Genomic DNA, 16,989 nt, shown 5'->3' with positions numbered 1-16,989 from the left:
AAATATCATTTTAGTCAGTCTTGAAATGTCAGTTTTGAGGAGGTGCCAAATACTGTAAATTGAGGGCAGTAGATGTCACTTGTTTTCCATTGGAGATCCTGTTATTTCAGGACTTTAGCAGAAGCAAATGCTGTTTTCTGGCAGCAAGCAAAACATGACAAATCACACAACTAGTAGTACATGACACTTAATTTCTAAAACTCAAGCAAGAAACCTCTGACATTATCCCACTCCACTTGCTGTTTTTGAACATATATCACAGGAGTAGATTCCATGGCATATTGACACTCTACATTTTTAAAGTGTTGTATCTTGCTAGTATTTAGTAATGTGTTTTTCTTCCCTCAGGCATCATCTCAGTAAACAGCCGCCGGACCCCTTTCACTGCCAGCGGGGAAAATGAGATCTTGGACCTGGAGGGAGACCTTTATCTGGGTGGCCTGCCTGACAACCGGGTGGGTTTGGTGCTCCCCACCGAGCTGTGGACTGCTATGCTCAACTACGGCTACGTTGGCTGCGTCCGGGATCTGTTCATCGACGGACGGAGCAAGGACATCAGACAGATAGCCCAGTCGCAGAATATGACCGGCATCAAGTCTTCCTGCAATAAAGTGACGGGGAAACAGTGCGACAGCCACCCCTGCAAGAACAATGGGGCATGTAAGGAAGGGTGGAACCGCTTCGTCTGTGACTGCACCGGGACCGGCTTCTGGGACAGTACCTGTGAGAGAGGTGGGACTTCTTTACAATCATTTTCCTGTCTGTGCTGATTGTGTTTTCTCTCTTATAGTGATATGTTTTGAAGTCTTATTGGGTGTGTCAGGGAGCTCATTGATTTGCTACAAAAGGGCTTTTTAAAGAGGCTGCAGCAGCTGCATGCTTTATGTGCTTGTCGTTGTGCTTATGGAATAGTGTTGTGTAACTTTGTGTAGATTACAAACCCCAGATAAGAAGTAGCCTTACAAAGCTGAATTATCTTTTGTGTTCTCCTAAATATGGCTGTAAAGTGGCAGTGATGTAGTCACTGTCTGCTAACAATAGCTTTTCTGAGCAAGTGGACAATGCTCTGTTTCAGCAGACGGGCACAACTGTGACTTGGGACAGTTCCCTCACAATATTTATGGAAGCTTTGCTGAAAGATTTAATAGGATTTCACTTTTCTGCCAAGTGGCTTTGGAAAAGGGACATTTTTTTTCTCTCTTACTGGGGAAGGTTCTGGAGTGAAATTGAACTTTTCTCTGGTGGTGAAATGGCCTCTCCTTGTCTGGGTTTTAAGAGCTTGGACGCATTAAGTTTTTATGAGACGGCGGAGATAGGTACACTCCTAGCTGTGGGAGAGTATGTTATCTGACTATTGTTCAGATTGTTCTTGACTTTTTTTTTTTGCTATTTTGCAGAGCCTTTCGGGGTCAGTAGAGGGCTTTAAGTACTTTCCAAAGAACTTGAGGTGTGTAAAGAAATGTACTTGTCGGAGGAATAATGAGTATCTGGAGGGAAGGTTGCTACAACTGGCTATAAGTGTGACTATAGGCGGCAGTTGCTCGTATCTTATACAGGACATGACCTGGTTTATAGAGCATTGTATGGAGACTGAAACACGTTACTGACAATGTAACATAAAGAATTAATATCTGGGTAAAGTTTAGGAAGGAATCATAAAGTAACTCTTCTTAGAAGCAGATGAAATTCAGTGTCAAACATAGAAACACATGTTCAAAATATACAGCCATAAATAATAAAAAATAAAAGTTAATTTTACATGGCAATAATGCAGAGTACATGTCCTATACTTTTGTGGAAGAGCTAAACTTCCAGTGGGAGCTGAGTTTGGAGCCGGGGCTGTCTGATGGAGTTAACCTCAGCTTAGCCTGGCTGTTGTGTCTATTTTTGTAGCAATCCCATGCTGTTGTATCTGCACAAATGGGAAAAAAGGCAGCTGTGAAGGCAGCAGCAGCGTACTGGCTAGGAAACACTCAAACAGAGCCAATGTGGCTCACTGACCTTCCACCCACAGGAAGAAACCATTAAGTCACATGTCCCTAACTCTCCATACAGTCCCCACCACTACTTCTTCTGTCCTGTTTCATTCCCTCCTACACATCGGTCTGTATATGGTCATATCTCTGCATTCAGTAAGTGCTGTTGCCGTTGGGTGATAACCCACGGGACCATGTGTCGGCTCTCCGGTTCTGGAGCTGGAGAAGAAAGCTTCAGCGTGTTCAGCAGTTGATTTTTGCACAATGAGACTTGAGATATGGAGAAATGTGCTGATGGAGGTAGAGCTGTCATGACGGAATTCATGCCTCTGGATTTCAGTCTCTTGTTTGAATCCCTCCAGGGCAGTTTAGTTTTTTGGAGGTATGTGGTTACAAATGGAGGTTGCATTAGAAATTGTTCCAATACTCCAAAACAGTCAAAGTTGATGAACAGAAAATTTACCTGCTACAGTTTTAACAATTTTTCATTTGGAGGAGCTTTCCAAGGTTTGAGGAAATGACCCTGATGATGTCATTGGGGTAATATTGACCTGGGTTTGGAGACACTGTAGCTGTGAAAGACAGGAGTTGGGAAGATGTAACAGGGCAACATCTTAATGAAAAGATATAAATCATTTTCCTAGACTAAGAACTAAAACTCAGGATATCTCGTCCCCTGCTGCTTCAGTTTTGGCAGTTCTTTTCACCTTGCTCTTCACTCTCGTGGTGTAACACTAAATAATTGGGGTACACCTTGATGTGTTCAATCAACAACTACTGCCAAACATTTCAGAGTTGTGCAAATAAAATAAGCACTTGGGGAACGACCCCTTAGCTTCTGAGAGCTTTGCATGAGCAGTTGTTGTTCATTTCCTTTTATTTCTTACATTTACATTTTCTACATTACATTAGTTGCAATCCAAAAGTGAGGTGTAAGGTACAGTCTGCACTGCTAAAAATACAGTTCCCTTTAGATTTAGGTAAAATTTCAGCATAAATCGAGATACTGCATGTATCACATCAACAGACTTTTTTAGAGCATCCTTTGGGCCTTAATCTCCATCCATCAAATCAATTCAAGTCAATTTTCATTTATATGGCGCCAAATTACAGCAGCAGTTATCTCAAGGCACTTTTCAAATAGAGCAGGTCTAGACCATACTCTTTATAACATTGATTACATAGTCCCAACAATCCATCCATCCATCCATCCATCCACCCACTGTCTTTCCTTTCTAGACACTGATGAATAGGGATGTAATGATTCTGAAATGGAGACTGCAACCACGAAACAAATGTCCATACTGGAAGATACTGGAAGATACTGGAAGATACTGGAAGACGAAACTGCTCCAAATGGATCTGTATATGTTGTAAATATTGCACATTAAATCCAATTTATTGTCTTCCAACTGCGCCTCATATGACTGTTATGGTCTAATCATGATCAAGTGACTGCGCCTGCTGTAAAAACTAGGCTAGATTTCATTAGCTCAAGATGGACAATAACCTTGAAACGGCAGAATCCCTGGCACAGTGAAGTCAGCAGTGTGGGATCACACTGGGGGAGCAGTAATCCCTCTGGTGCATTCTGGGTCTGCTCTGTGGTCAGGCCTGAACAGCCTGAACTACCTCAGCTAGAGCTCCTGTCAGTGCAAAGGTACAATAGCTCGATACTGAAACGCTCTCAGTTTGCTCAACTGCTCACTTTGTCACACGCAGTGAGGCCGGGCCACCCTGTGGAGGAATCTCATCTCGGGCTGCTTGTGTCAGCGATCTTATTTTTTCGGTCACTACCCAAAGTGTGTGGCCACAGGTAAAAGGGTTGCAAAGAAGACTGAGCAGTAAATTGAGAGCTTTGATTTGCAGCCCCCTCCTCGGCACCACACTGAAGACAGCCCTCAGTACCATTCCCTCTGTGGTACAATAAAAAGCCTGCTTTATTTCTCTGTCTTCACCATCTCTTGTTAGTAACAGCTCACATATTCTGAGCAATAAACCTTTTTTTTCTCTGCTGTCAGGCTCAGATGTTGGGCTTCATCCTGACTGTTTGACCCCAAGCTGCAATCGGCACATGGGAGGTCACGGTCTGATAAAACCGGGAAGACAACATCATCTGCAAATAGCACAAGGTCTGGATGTTGGTGAACTAAATTTACAAATTAGTCCGATCTCATTAGTGTCTATATCCTCTAACAATTGCTTGTATTAGCGTTCACAGTAGAATATTTCTGAAGCTAACTCTTGTCTGCTTAGAGAACGGCACCCCTGGAGATGATGAAATCACTCTGATTTGAAATGTTGGGTTTGAAATGATGTGGTATTTTCTTTATTTCAAAATAAATGTACAACATTTGGAACAAATGGAATTGCATTAGTCATGCTGGTAGAATAGTTTATTTTCCTCCTTCTCCGTGCTTTTAAGCAGCCCCTGGAGCTCCCTGGTGACAATATCAAACAACCACTGAGATGTATTCACACATGGCGCTCACTATTGATCTCAACCACACTATATGGCGCAACAGAGAATTGTGCTTGTATGATGAGACAAGGGGTGAAATGATAGAGATCAGTGCTCACCCGGGGAGTGCAACAAAGGTTATACATTTACATTACAATGATTGGCCTTTGCGGTTGACTTTGTGCTGGAATGTAAATAAGCTCTTTTGTCTGTCTGTGTTCAGATCAGCCTACACTTTTTTGTGATATCATTTAATTCAAATGGATTTCCTTGGCAGGCATTGGAAGTATTTGTCACATTGTATTAGTATTTCCATCTATAAAGTCATAAAGTCAAAGACCTTTCATATCAGCACAACCAAAGTCAGTATATGCAAGTTCTTCTGGTACTGGCACAAACTACTAATGCTAATGCTAACTAATGCTACTACAGCAGAAGCAGGATGCAAGATTTTACCTTACATTAAAACATGAAATGGAAATCATGTAATCTGAATCACTCAGGTCATTTGTGCCCAGATACCAAGATACATGTGGCCCACTTGGCCCACATGTTTGGGTTTCTTCTGGCCCAGTACACGCCCTGGTTCCATGGCCCAAGTCTGGCCCATATACAGCATGATTGTCAGATGCTACTTCCACATCTGGACCAATTCTGGCACACACACAGAGAACCTTCCAGCTGTCAGTCAACACCAGAGGATAACAGCCAGAATCCACCCAGATGTTGAAGAATATGGGCCAGACTTGGGAACCGGAGTGTACATTTAGTTTAGTTTTTTTTTTTTGTTTTTTTTTTAAGTAATTTTTTTAGTTTCATCCCAGTGTAAACTCTTTTGAGTAAAGACAATAACCAAATTAGAGAGTCACTGTCTCCTCATGTTGTTTTCTGGTCTGAACAAAAGAAGACTTTGAAGTTAACATGGCGATAGATGAGGAGGACACTGACAGGGAGAGACTGACAGTGTTTTTGTTTTCACAGCATAAGTTTTTGTACCCGAAAATGCACACATATACAAAATAATATAAATATACAAAATAAGTTGTAAATTCTTATGAAATATTTAATAAATTTAATGAAATTCACTTATGTTTTTTTCACACAATAAGATATTAATCAAGAAAACAGTGGTTTTAAGCCACTGAGCTGAAACGTTTGACTTTCACTGTATATTATAATATAACCCAGTGAGTAAGAGATATTTTAGAAAAAACATGGTCACAGTTCTAAAACTTGAGGTGAGCATATATAAAAATGCTTCCCGCAAGTCAAAAACCAGGGCTACAGGCTCCTCATGCCCGCAAACAGCTGACTTTTCCTAAATATAAATTGTTTCTTCAAAGACGATTCATATCATTGAATAACGTAATGATCTGTTGGTGAGTAGGGAAATGACCGTGAGCAGAGTGAGGTGGTGTGGAAGCAGGTAAACTGAGCTTCACACCATTACTGTACTCTATAAATCTAGTTCTTGGTGCCATTACATATTTTACTGCTACCACATAACATCTGCATTCAAAAACTCCTCCACATGTGCAGTTGTTTTTTTTTTTTGTTTGTTTTTTGTTTTCCGAACCCAGAACACATGGAAGTAGTTTCAGCACATTTTGCACTGATGATATTTTTGGAGCTCGAATAATGGAATCATCAGAAATGAAAGTCTCCAGATAATTTCATCATATTTGTATTGAACAGAGCACATCGCTCTGTGTAATTTCTTCCCTTCCACTGGGAGCTAAAAAGCTAGCAATTTTCTTACTCTGTTTACCAGAACGAAATGCAGCCTGACAGATATTTTAGCCTGTTTGAGGAGATCAAAGATCGTACCAGGAGATAACTAAGAGACAACAGTGCTCGTGTCTGTTCTCTGTTTTCTACCTGGTATCTCTGCCAGGTTGAGTATACAGATGATATCTGTCTCTTATCTCATGTGTCTCTTGTTTTTCTTTTGCTATGTGTCTCTTTTTCATTCTCTTTCTTCAAATCCCTCCCTCTCTCTTCTCCCTGTTTCTCCCTCCCCTCCTCTTTCACACACACATACACAAACACACTCACTCACTCACTCACTCACACACACACACACACACACACACACACACACACACACACACGCGCGCTGCCTCTGTTTGGCATGTCTTCTTTAACCCAGCCCATGAGACACGACAGCACCTGTGATCAGAGTTCTGCTGTGGTATCACAGAAACAGATGTAGTGTCAGCATGGGAGCCAGTCACTGTGTGTGTGTGTGTGTGTGTGTGTGTGTGTGTGTGTGTGTGTGTGTGTGTGTGTGTGTGTGTGTGTGTGTGTGTCAGTTATAAATATGTGCACATACTGAATATGATGTATAAAAAGCAATGAATATCATAATTCGCTGTTTCTCTGTGACCATATGTTTCTGTGTCTGCGCTCTGTCACATGATTAGGTATGCCTTTTTTATGACCGCCAACGCTTGTGAGTGAGTGACTGTGTGTGTGTGTGTGTGTCTGTGTGTGTGAGTGTGTGTGTGTCTTTGTACCAGCCAGGCGGTGTCAATGCCCCATGCAGGAGTGTGATACCGGGGCCCTGGCCCCGATAGACCCCTCTCGTCTGGGTTGTGACTGGAAGCGTAGCCCTGCCAAAAACCCATCTGTCTGTGATGTGAATTCAAATAGGGCAGCCTGGCTCGGTGTGGCCCCATCAGGCACACAGGGCGGAGAAAAAAGATGTGCTGATTGCTTTAAATACAACATTGTGCCCATGTATTAACATAGTTTGAGGGGAAACGACTGCCCTCACACACTGTTGCCTGGTGAGGCTTGTGGAATTGATGTGTTAATTATTTATTTTTGTGACCTGTTTTTATTGTTTTCTTATGTGCCAGCTTTAATCACTGGCCTGTGTGTGAGAAGGTTGTTTTTGTAACTTAGCACTCCATCTGCAATACGTCTAATTGGGTTGATTCAGGCGTACGGGTGTAGTTCAGAGTAGTACTTTAAAAATTGATGCTGAAAAATGATTTTCTTCTCAAATTGCCTGTAGTCAGATCCCCAGAAAGCAAAGAGAAAGGAAATCATTACGCTGCTGTAATGATAATGTTTCAAGGTGGGCTTTGTCCTCTCTCTCATCTTTGGGAGGCAGCTCCAGGCTCTGTTCCTTTTTGATTGTTACATTCCATTACATGAAAAGGTTACCCAAATGTTATTCCCCATAAGGAAAACTCAAGTACAGCAGATTATTCAGGTCGTATTTGAGTCTAACTGGTAAGAGGTGACATTAATTCAAGACTACAGGGAAGTGTATTTGATGTCAAGCACTGACTCCGCCAAGAGAGGGGGAATCATGTGCACTGCCTCGGTTCAGCAAGCCAGTCAGTTACTCAAACAGTCAGCCAGGAAGCGGGGCTTTGCGTTTGTAAACCATGTGTGGGTCTGTTTGTGTGGGTGTGGGAGCTTTTAGGAAGCCGGGGGTGTTGCTGACAGTCGTTGCTTGCAGAGTGCTGTGCAGCTGATAAAGTAGCCCAGTTAATCAGGTAAATAGGCCTGTAATGAAGTGTGTTTGTCTGACGGTGTGCCAGCCCAGCGCCAAGCGATCCCACTGAGACTCTCCTCTTTCTGTCTTTTCCGCTGCATCCACACACACATGTGCACACACACACACACACACACACACACACACTCAGACACCATCAGACTCAGATGCACAGTTAGGAACACACACACACCAATCCACTGGAGACAGATTGGTTTGTGTCTAATGCATATTGCATTTTCCCTGACAAGATGCCACCGCCCACATACAGTAAGTGCCTGTGTTTTCCCTACTGTCAGTGGAGAGCAGTCGTGATGGCTCCGGGCCTGAGCTGATGGCTGGAAGTGTGTCCACCGTGGCTCAGTGGTGACATCACTCATTGTAGCGCAGGCTTCTTCTTTCTTAATGTTTGTGCTGGAGACGATAGGCTTTCTTAGCTACCATCCGTTGACACATCGGTAAATTCATTTAATTCTATTCAATTTAATTTGAATTCAAATTTATTTATATGATAATTTAGGTGATTGATTAATTAGAAGAATTCTAGGTGAAATTGGTCAAGCTCATCTTGTTAGCATTTAGACAAGTCTTTTTTTGTGTCTGTTTGTATCATTACATTTCTGCCTAAATTCATACACGTCTTAATCGCATCAATCACACTGGTTCTCATAAAGATAGAAACACCAGAAGACACACACCATGCAATTACCTGCTCATTTTGCTCGATGTTCATTCATAGTGGCAGTGAAATAATAGGCTGCCACATGGCTTTTACAGTTTAATCATAGGTAGTAATTGCAGAACAGAGATGAATGACATTGATGCTTGTCACCTTCCCACATAAAATCTTGTAACCTGGCTATAACATTATTCCACTTTACCTTTAGGTTGTGCCTAAAGAGTGAGAGAGGGTTTACTTTCACAATAAAATGCCTTATTTTGCAGATGATTTGCTAATTATCTTTTGTGGCTGATAAAATTTTTCTACTGCAAATGGCAAGAGAAATAATATAAATTTCAAAGAGGGAACGTCTTAACATAGTTATATTCTGTCATGGTGCTGACTCCTAAAGGTCACCACATGGTGATGTGGTTCTCATAAAATCTCTTGTGCAATGTGTTGTTTACAATTCGTCTACTAATAACATGATGGGGGTATTAAGGGCAGAAATATTGTTGGGTTGGGTTCTCCTGCTGCACCATCTCTCCACCCAAGTTGATAACCCATTAATCATCTTTAAAAAAATGTTTCCAAACCCATTTGTATTCATATGGGGTCAGTTCCTCAGATATGCTAAAAGCCAGTTCCAACAGTGTTAGAGTGGCATAATTCAAATGCTCATCTAAATGTCTTTCCCACCCACAGAGGGAGGGAAAAAAAAAAAAAAAAAAAAATCCTTGATCTTTTTGAAAGTCTCGCTTAATCCTCGAGCCCTATAATAACCCTTGCGTAATTACGAGGTTGCCTTTGTGTGAATAATTTCTTAAGGTCAGGTACCAATTACCGCTGTATGATTTTGATTGCACATGTCGACCTGTGTATGGGCTGTATTTTGTACATGGATCTTATTCAATACACACCAAATGCAAACCCATTATATTTTCTCATTAATCTATTTAAAACAACCACTTTTTGAAGAGGCTCCTTAAATAAATACCAACAACGAATACAAATACAAGAAACTCAGCACACATGCATTCTTGTATATACTGTATCTATTGTATATGTTAAACATTAAACATCCAATCAGAATATGAATCTACATTATACTGATGGTATTGTACCTTTAATGTCACCTTTACATGGCTTAGCTGCATGAGGTTGTGACCTCTAGTCTAGTTTCATGCAAAATGTCATGCTGTCATCACCTCTTCTAATTTGCGGTGAAGGAATGTGATACAGTGTAATCCAGTATTATCTCCAGAACACTCAAGGTCTCATAGATTCCTCTGGTTTAGTGTTGAAAGCTCCATTATGTTTGAGGGAGATACAGATTAAAGAGGAATGATCAAAATCAAGCAGCAGAGACATGCTGGCTTGTAGTTCCTACCATGGGTCAATTTCCAAAAACACTAGATCCTACATTTCCCATAATACAGCTGGCTTTCTTTCGACCAACCTTTTTTACTGTGAGAGCTACCTCGACAAAATGAAAGGGGCTGAGAGCTCCTCATGTCTTATTTTACTGGTGACATTTATTCTCATATCGTATAAAAACACTCAAACTGATCTCAAAACAAATCAAATGAATAAGATAATTTAACAAGTCATCAAATATCAATATCCAAACTGAATACACAGACATGATAACATCAGAGCAAATAAATGTCCGTAGATCTTCTTAGAAATCAGAGAAAAAAGTAAGTAATCCAGTGATGGTTGTCAGTACATCCAATGGTACAAAACAAACAGGAATTTATAATAGCTAATTCATTTCACTTCAGTTTCTACACGGGGGACGTCTGTGTGTTTGATTTAGTTACATTTGGAGTAGATTTACCGAGTGAAGTTGTGTTACTTAAAGTTTGTGCTATGATTCTGTAGCTGGTACAGACTACACTCTCACATCCTTTGGGTGAGCTATTCCAAATCATGGGGTGGGCTACTAGTAGCTCGCGAGCCACCTGTTGAAGACCCCTGCTTTAGACCCTGTCTGGTAGGGCTGGGTGATCTGACTTCAAATCAATATCACGATTATTTAAAACTTTTACCTTGATGACTATACTTGATAATGAGCAATTACTTTGGCGCTTATCGGCCTCTTTCTTTTTCGAGCCTTGCACTCTTCATATTCGGCAATATGATTGTGTTCCAAGTTGTTGGTGGTGTTACCTTTGGTCGCAATCCATGCTGCTTTCACCACCATCTGGGACTCGTGACTGATAAGATCCAGTCAGGAGGTGAGGCAGGTTTCTGCACCGTTGTTTCCAAAAGCCTCTGTTTCTGCAAAACCAGACTACAACACAACCCTGCAGCCAAAACTTAAACATGTCAAGCTGCATAAGTCTCTGTTTTAGGGGCTCGAAAACTCCGACCTCGTGGACACCAGTTGTTAACGTAGCAAAAGTGATGCATGACTGAACACAAGGTGGTATTTTTAAGGGGACGGCTAATGAATGCACTGGGGAAAGTATTAACCGAATTAACTGAGCATGATTAAGTCAGTGAGAGGTTCAATTGTCAGTTTTGATACTCTTTCATTTAATTGCCCGGCCCTACTGTCTGGTTGAGGTCTTTCAAACCCTAGAGCCCTAGTTTGTAACGCAGGCTGAGTTCAGCCTCTCAGTTTTAGAAAGCTCCTCCAGTGCCACAGACGCCACAATAAATTTTTTTCCAAGTAGTAGCCAACTCCCTGACTTCTAAACTGAACCTGTTGGGTAAAATCAATGAAATGGTGCCTTCATAAAACTGTGTACCTGTCGTTGTTTTTTAATGAAAGGCAGTCAATCGTTTTTGGCGTTTACCTTTAATGGTGCTCTCTGTAGTTTATCATTTTTGTTTTGGGTTTTCTCTTGGTAGTTTTTGTGTCTCTTGTTTTAAATGGCCAACATTAAACAGCTCATATCTTTTTGGTTTTGATAAAGTATACGAATCATAGTCACACAGAGCCACTATGCTGCTTTTGTGATTTTAAGAAAAGAAGAATTAGAGTGTTTGTAGCTCAGTCTCCAAGGTCATGTTTCTGTTTGACAGGATGAGTTGATTTGTGCAGCATAAAACTCCCATCTAACGGTTGACAATTTGGTTTGAATAGAAGAACATCACTTCAAGGTTGATAACAGTGCAGCTGTCTTAGTTTGCGCTGCACAGCCACTCACCTTTCAGCAGTTTTTCTTTTTTTTTTTTTTTTCCTAGCTTAGCTGTTGGCATTTGGAGAAAGCCATTATCGCTGAGTGTGATAGAATGAGATGTACAACTGGCGCCTTCCAGATACTTTTCCACTGTTATCATAAAGTAGATATCCCCACAGAGAGGGAGGGGTGAGGAAGCCTTTAGAAGATGAGGAATCATTTGGTGCTGTCCATAGCTTTGTCACTTGAAGTGAAAATAGTTTCATCTTCCTCTTCTCTCTCCAGACAGCCAAATTTGTGGAAAACAGCAGTTTGTGTTTCTCCCTTGACTTGTCTTCCTTCTTAATGAAATTATCAGATTTAAACGAAATCCACCACACATCTATGACCCTCCCCTTCCTCTGCCTGCCCGCTGTGCTGTAACTCCCTTTTCACCTTCGCCTTTCTCTCGCCCTCCTCTTCTCCCAGCCCCACTTCTCAGCGTAAACGGGTGATAAGCACCTTTGCCGGGACATTTATCTCAGCAGACAGAGAAAATGACACTTCAAGGTCTGCCCTGACTAACAGGCCAGTGCTTACATACATACACAGGACAAGGGGGGGGGGGGGGTGTAAAATGGAGGAAAGAAAAGAGAATGAGATTAAAAATACAAAGGAAGGGCGGTTATACAAATTAACAATGGAGACTGATGAGTGGGGAGAATGGCGGAGCAATCAGCATGTGATACACATATATTCAACTCAGCACTATGTTTCAAATATTGTTTTATTCATGGCTTTAAATACATCATCCTCACTATGTAGATTAGACAGAATAGATTTAATAAATTATGACTTTATTCTTCGTTTTTTTTTAGCACTTGAAATTTCATAGTCAGTCCGGCAGTGAGGGCTCACTGGCCCTCGATGTGGTAAGTGGTTCGCATCATTTAGCACATGATGCCTCTGTGGTGCACTGCAGGTGGTAGATTTGAAGCATCAGCAGCAGCCGCACCTGCACTTCCTCGTTACACCTAAAGTTACTATATCACGCTCACATTAGAGTGATAATAATATGTGTAGTAGCGTGAGTAACCGCTGTGTGCTTCATATTTTATCTCTTCAACCCGTCAGTGTGCCACAAGATAAATGACCTGTCTTATTTTCTCAGCACCGGAACTATTTGTTCCTCCGCTTGGGTGCAGCTAACAAACACGCAGTGTGATTGACAGGCATGTACCTCCAGAAATACAAATACACAAGAATGTGTCACCATATATCAAGATGAATGATGAATACAGTGTATTTCCTTATGTGTGGAGAAAAAAAAAGATATATTTCCAGGAATTGTTTGACTAAGTTTAGAATAAATATGTCAAGATACTCTGACACTCTGCTTGAAATCTTTAGTGGCTGCTTGAGCCTTTGAAAACAATAGGTACATGTCAAAACATGTGCATCTGATCCTTCCTGTGGTTCCAATAGCCAACGTCAAAATAAAGCCATAAATGCATCATAGATTAGTAGAATATTGCAGTCTGGGTATGTAAATGAATGTGTGGTCCTGTTAGGGATTTTTGCTCTGACATTCCTGCAATTTGCTTTTCACTCTTACATTTTTTTCTCCATCTTACGATACATAGCTGCACATATGCAGGTCTAAGCCCAACTGCTGAGATTTTGTGTGCTGGTAGAAGTGTGTGAGTTTGTATGTTGGAGCTGTTTTGCAGTTTTGCAGCCTAGGGAAGCATGCTGAATTAATCCTATTTCAATTGAAGCTGAAACGTGCCTGTGTTGTGCTGGGTGTAGAAACTGCCCAGGCCTACATTTAGAAATATCTATCTATCTATCTATCTATCTATCTATCTATCTATCTATCTATCTATCTAAATATTTCCCAGTCCCAACAATGAAAAACAGGCCTCTCTGTTCACTCTCATCTCAGCTTTGTTCCACTTGTCTTTTAACACTTATCTCTTTCCCGCTGTTGAATAATCGTTGAATTGAGCAGAATAATGAGTTTGGTATCTTCTGCATTATCAAGCGTGTCACATGTTTTTTTTGGAACCGAGTTCTGTGGTTTGGCTATGGGCACAGTACTGTGCTGTGACTTGGAAGGTTTTTTTATTTTTATATTTTTCTCTCTCCCTGAAATGGATCCATCCACATTTCACTATCCTCTTATTCTTTTTTCCCTCTTTCCATTTGCTGAGATGATGGTTTTGCAGAGAGACGCTCCTAAGTGATCGGAGGTCATGTCGATTGAATTTTAATTCTCGCGGATGCCAGCTGTGGTAATTTTCGCTGAACACATGCAGAAGAAATACAGAGTGAAATGTCCTCTCCTCTCCTCTCCTGCCGAGGAGATTTGAGTTGCCTGCCATTAAAGATGGTGTTTCCTGCCTGCGGCGCCACAAGACAGACTCATGCCGAGCTGACAGTCATCCTCCTGTGCTGGAACAGTATGCCAGTAGTGCCTGACGCAACTCGGCTCCACCGATTCATACAGTTCATGGAAATGAAAAGGGAACAAGAAGAGGCTGAGGTAGTAGTGGATGGATGGAAATGGAGAGGGAGAGAGAGGAGTATAAACTGTTGACTGAATCGTTGAAAATGCCAGAGAGGCAGCAGTAAGAGAGGCAGAGATTTGTTTGACAATGTTTACCCGGGAGAAGAACAGATCCTCCTGCACTTTAAAAACGATCTGTTCGTTTCCGTTTTTTCGCTGCTTGGAACACTATGCTGTTGCTCCCTAATCCCCATTTGTAATTAAATGCGTGCTTAGGAGCTGTTCTGGGTTATGTAAACCCTGACTCTCATTGTGGCACACTATGCTGAATAGGGAGGATGGGAATGTGCTGCATCCATCTTCCCCCTGCTTTCTGTGTCTTGTGTCTCATTTCATTCTCTTGTTCTTCCAAATGCACGCTCGCACGCAAACCCTCCCTCTTCCGCCTGTGTGGTTGTCCCACTCACTCTCACACACACACATACACACACAGGGAGCATGAGAGAGAGAGAGAGAGAGAGAGAGAGAGAGAGAGAACACACAGAGGAAATCATGCCTTCAGTGTTCGGCCATCTGAGAAATTGACAAGTCTCCAAACCTCTCACGGTGGCAGGGAGAAGGTCTCCCAGAGAGACTAACTGATTTTACGATAAAAAAGGGGGGAAAAATACATAATAGTACTTTGCTGGCTTCAGTACCTCACCCTCTCTGGGGTTTTACAGTCGTATTTGTGATTGTATGTTTTATAAAATAGCATGAATTTGCATTTTCTTGTATTCTCATGCTTGAGAGGACTCACTACTATTAATTTCTTTTGGAACATGATATTCAAGGTCTATTATGTTTAATATGTCATATGCCTTCATTGTCATATTTATTTTATTCGCTTTTCCCATAGCTTTTAACCTTTACCTCCTACTTATTTTTTATCTCTTAATATCCCGTCTGTTCTTTTGTGCTTTCCACATTCCTCATTGCTTCATTTTGTCACCTTCCTCCTTCTTTTTTCTACCATTTGCTCCTGTTTCCACCCCTCTCATCTCCACCCTGTGCATCGCCCAGCAGCTCAGCTGAGAAGCTGGTGTCAGCAGCAGCTGGCAGCCTTTGACTTTGCTGCCCCCTGATGGAGCTGTGCTTCACTGGTTGAGTGTACATCCTGCATTTTGTTTCTCTCTCTCTCTGTTTAAATATTTGAGTTATCTTTGTAGTGACGTGTCAGTGACAGCACTGGCTTTGTTGAGAGTTTGTGAGGTAAAGCTTGTAACAGCTAAACACACACTGGTGAGTGCCTGCTGTATCACGCCAAGCTTCTCCTCTGGAGTCCTATATTGGTAGCTGCTGTACATTTAATTTGCATACTCAGTGGTTTAAACACTACACAGGAGGCACTGCACAGTATAGCAGATGTGGAGGAGTTTTACAGCAATATAAGCCTGTTCCATTTGTTGAACACGTTGCTGCAAATGAGGCAGATCAAAGTTCTCCTGGTAGAAGAGTTCAAGTCGCGTTTCCTGAAATTTAAAAAAGCCTGGAAAAAAGAAAACCCACAGGAGAGCTGTCTGCTCTTCCCCCACACTTTCCCATTCTACATATTTTAAACCTTACAATTTACAATCATACTGTTAGCTTGACAGTTACAGCCAGCAGTGAATGTACTGGCCTCACACACACACACACGCTCACTCTCTCACTCCATCCTCAATCTGCTCGTCAGATGAGCTCTTTAATCTTAAGTACCTTTAAAATCCCCCCTTACTTTTTTCCTTATCCGCAAAACACATCACAACAACACAAACATTAAATACATCTACTGATTTATCTTTATCAACTCATGGCAGATGCAAGAACAGAATGCACAGTCAAGGTGGGGAAACTCAAAGAGCAAAACCATAAATCAAAGTTACTTTATCAACAAATTCTCCCAGCAGAGAATCCCAGCGGCCTGTAAAAGTTGCCCAAAACATTGTTTTATTTCACAAAGTTTATAGTCACCAGCTCTAATCACAAGAGCTGGGAGGAATGGCCTTTTTGTCCTGAGGTGTTCTTCTATTATACCCTCTTCCATTTTCTAATCAGACACTTCCAGTCTTCACTTTTGCCCTAAAGTCACAACCTGACTTGCCTTCAATTTACCCTCTTTGGCCTGGGTGAGCCTCTGTTTAGTCCATTTGCCCCCAAAGTGCCCTTCTGTTCGTCCCAAGTGCTACTTTGGGTACTTTAAACGTGGACATAACTCAAACATGAAGGCTAACCCTGTGCACTGTAGAGGGTTTAATCTTTTTCACCTCTGCCTTTTAGAGAGTCCATTCACTGCTTCAGGTTAATGCACGCTGTTTGGGGTTTGCAAATTGTTGTAGGTGTGTGTACATGACCCATGCGTGCCCATGTGTGCCGCGACCCACTAAGCAAGAGTTTTACACCCATAAATCATCACAAACTGTCATTAATCAAAATGTCAACGGCCTTCAGGTCAAATATAGCCACTTGGCTTTAAATAATCCATTTTATGGTGGCGTAAGCAACGAGCGACTGTTGGAGAATATCATTCCAGCAGGGGGGTTAAGCCAACAACACCGTGCGAATGATTAATTCACCGTGATGTTTCTGGCCTAGAAATGCAGCAAGAATAAATAGTAAAGTATGTCCTTTACAAAATCATACTTAATTTATAATGTGCAGAGCCGTGTTTCAAATACCGATTGTATCTGTCACATGTTGATAAATCTCTACGGATTTACCTTATCCCCGCGTAAAGCCTGTTCAA

General features: G+C 41.5%; 1 protein-coding gene across 8 annotated transcripts in view; it reads left to right on the top strand.

Moving 5' to 3' along the window:
- The window catches only part of LOC139621818 (neurexin-3b), a 290,171-nt gene that overhangs the window by 89,004 nt on the left and 184,178 nt on the right, over positions 1–16,989 (top strand). For all 8 annotated transcript variants that reach the window (XR_011691090.1, XM_071478691.1, XM_071478689.1 and 5 more), the window contains one exon: positions 349–732. Coding sequence is in view for 7 of the 8 variants with exons in the window: in XM_071478691.1 (XP_071334792.1) it covers positions 349–732 (384 nt within the window). In the remaining variant the exon portion in view is untranslated. The remainder of the gene's footprint in view (positions 1–348; positions 733–16,989) is intronic.

This window comes from Trachinotus anak, unplaced genomic scaffold (assembly GCF_046630095.1).
Source record: "Trachinotus anak isolate AG129_WGS33_773 ecotype Australia unplaced genomic scaffold, CSIRO_AGI_Tana_v1 ptg000005l, whole genome shotgun sequence".
Lineage (NCBI taxonomy): Eukaryota > Metazoa > Chordata > Actinopteri > Carangiformes > Carangidae > Trachinotus > Trachinotus anak.
This window is presented reverse-complemented; position numbering and strand designations above follow the sequence as displayed.